Raw genomic sequence first — 2,490 nt, forward strand, 5'->3', positions numbered from 1 at the left:
TGAGGCAGGAGAATGGCGTGAACCCAGGAGGCAGAGCTTGGAGTGAGCCAAGATGGTGCCACTGCACTCCAGCCTGGGCGAGAGCAAGACTCCGTCTCAAAAAAAAAAAAGGAGGGGGGTTGGGGGGAGGGATGGTAGAGCTGATCTCCCTTATGATGAAGATTAAGGATTAGCTTCTCACAGATCAAACTAAAATGTTTGCTAAAGAACCTTGACCTTCTTCATAGAATTCTAGAAGTAAGAATTCCCATGCTATTCAGTTTTACTGTTCAAAATATAAAGATTACTGCACACTTTCTGTGTATACAGAAATGCTGCTTCTCTTTTCAATTTAAGAATTTGGGCCAGGCGCGGTGGCTCACGTCTATAATCCCAACACTTTGAGAGGCGGAGATGGGTGGATCACAAAGTCAGGAGTTTGAGACCAGTCTGACTAATATGGTGAAACCCTGTCTCTACTAAAAATACAAAAATTATCCAGGCATGGTGGCAGGTGCCTGTGGTCCCAGCTACTCAGGAGGCTGAGGCAGGAAAATCTCTCAAACCTGGGGGGCGGAGGTTACTGTGAGCCAAAATCGCACCACTGCACTCCAGCCTGGTGACAGAGCGAAACTCCATCTCAAAAAAAAAAAAAAAAGTGTGAAGACGCTTTGATTTTTATTCAGGGATTGACCAGTTTCCCAAGTCTATCTGCCTGCAACGTGGTTATCGCACAGCCTCTCCCACTAAGCAAGATTTCTAGGACTGCAGTTGTACAGTCTGATCCTTTGCTGGAATGAAGCCTTTGCTTCTGAAGATTCACATAGTATTCATAGAAGGATACAAAGTGCTTTTTAGGAAATCCCGCACTATATTTTCTCTAATGTGGGCACTCATCGTTGCTGGCATAGCCAGGGAAAATCATAGAAGGGAATGACTTGTAAGAATTATTCATGGTACACAGAGGAAAGGTCAGTGCTTCTTATGCCAATTTCCTCCTTTATCCACAGATGTGAACTGGGGCTCCTCCACACAGGCTCTTTCCTATGTGAGTGCTTTAGACAACGCTCTGGAATTAACCACAGTGGAAGACCATGTAAAAAACTTCAGGTAAAGCTGGTGTCTCAGGTATCCTGGTGTTGTTCCACCTTAGAAGTGGCTCTCCTTTATGAGAGACAAGGGCATTCAAGTAGTTATAAGCTTTAGGGGTACATTCTAAAAATAAGCAGCCATACAAAACTGCTACATTTTCATGACAGCACCTCCTGTGAGTGAGTGCTTCTTTCCTTCCACACCCTACTCTGCCCACCCCAAACTACAGCCCCTCATAGTGCCAGGTGTCACCTTCCATGCGTGGAGACAGCAAAGTGGACTAAGTAATGTGACTTCAGAGAGATGATCCTAAATCCCCACACACATTATTCTGCAATTGTTTCCATTCCACTTAAGGCTTTAGGGCTTACTGAATTCTCTTAAGAGTAACGCTTTTTGCTTTTCATTAGTTGTATCTTATTTTGAATGAAATCTGAAACACAAGCTTGTATGAAGAATGAAAGAAAGTAACATAAAAATCTTGCTTGGAGAGGAACAGATTGCCTTGGGATTTGGGGTAGGTGGCTAGAGGAAAAAGGAGAGGGGGACTGTATTAGTCCATTTTCATACTGCTATGAAGAGATACCCAAGACTGGGTAATTTATAATTTTAAAAAAAGAGGTTTAATGGACTCTCAGTTCTACCTGGCTGGGGAGGCCTCACAATCTTGGCAGAAGGCAAAGGGGGAGCAAAGGCATGTCTTACATGGCAGCAGGCAAGGGGGTGTGTGCAGGGGAACTGCCCTTTATAAAATCATCAGTTCTTGGGAGACCTATTCACTGTCAGGAGAACAGCACAGGAAAACCCACCCCCATGATTCAATTACCTCCCACTGGGTCCCTCCCATAACACATGGGGATTATGGGAACTATAATTCAAGATGAGATTTAGGTGGGGACACAGCCCAAACCATGTCATTCCATCCCGGGTCCCTCCCAAATTTCATGTCCTCACATTTCAAAATTAATCATGCCTTCCCAACAGTCCCCCAAAATCTTAACTCATTTCATCATTAACTCACAAGTCCACAGTCCAAAGTCTCATCTGAGACAAAGCATGTCCCTTCTGCCTATGAGCCTATAACATCAAAAGCAAGTTAGTTACTTCCTAGCTAAAATGGGAATACAGGCATTTGGTAAATACACCTGTTCCAAATGGGAGAAATTGGCCAAAACAGAGGGGCTACAGGCCCCACGCAAGTCCGAAATCCGGTGCGGTAGTAAAATCTTAAAGCTCCAAAATGATCTCCTTTGACTCCTTGTCTCATATCCAGGTCATATTGATGCAAGGTGGGTTCCCATGGTGTTGGGCAGCTCTGCCCCTGTGGCTTTGCAGGGTACAGCCTCCCTTCTGGTTGCTTTCACTGGCTGGTGTTGAGTGTCTGCAGCTTTTCCAGGTGCACGGTGCAAACTGTCGGTG

The 2,490-nt window shown here is 44.9% G+C and overlaps 1 protein-coding gene across 2 annotated transcripts in view; it reads left to right on the forward strand.

Annotated features, from left to right (window-relative positions):
• The window catches only part of SLC12A1 (solute carrier family 12 (sodium/potassium/chloride transporter), member 1), a 118,713-nt gene that overhangs the window by 56,712 nt on the left and 59,511 nt on the right, over window positions 1-2,490 (forward strand). For both annotated transcript variants that reach the window (XM_011967289.1, XM_011967290.1), the window contains exon 16: window positions 990-1,089. In XM_011967289.1, the coding sequence (XP_011822679.1) occupies window positions 990-1,089 (100 nt within the window). The remainder of the gene's footprint in view (window positions 1-989; window positions 1,090-2,490) is intronic.

This window comes from Mandrillus leucophaeus, unplaced genomic scaffold (genome assembly GCF_000951045.1).
Source record: "Mandrillus leucophaeus isolate KB7577 unplaced genomic scaffold, Mleu.le_1.0 Scaffold798, whole genome shotgun sequence".
In the NCBI taxonomy this organism is placed as follows: Eukaryota; Metazoa; Chordata; class Mammalia; order Primates; family Cercopithecidae; genus Mandrillus; species Mandrillus leucophaeus.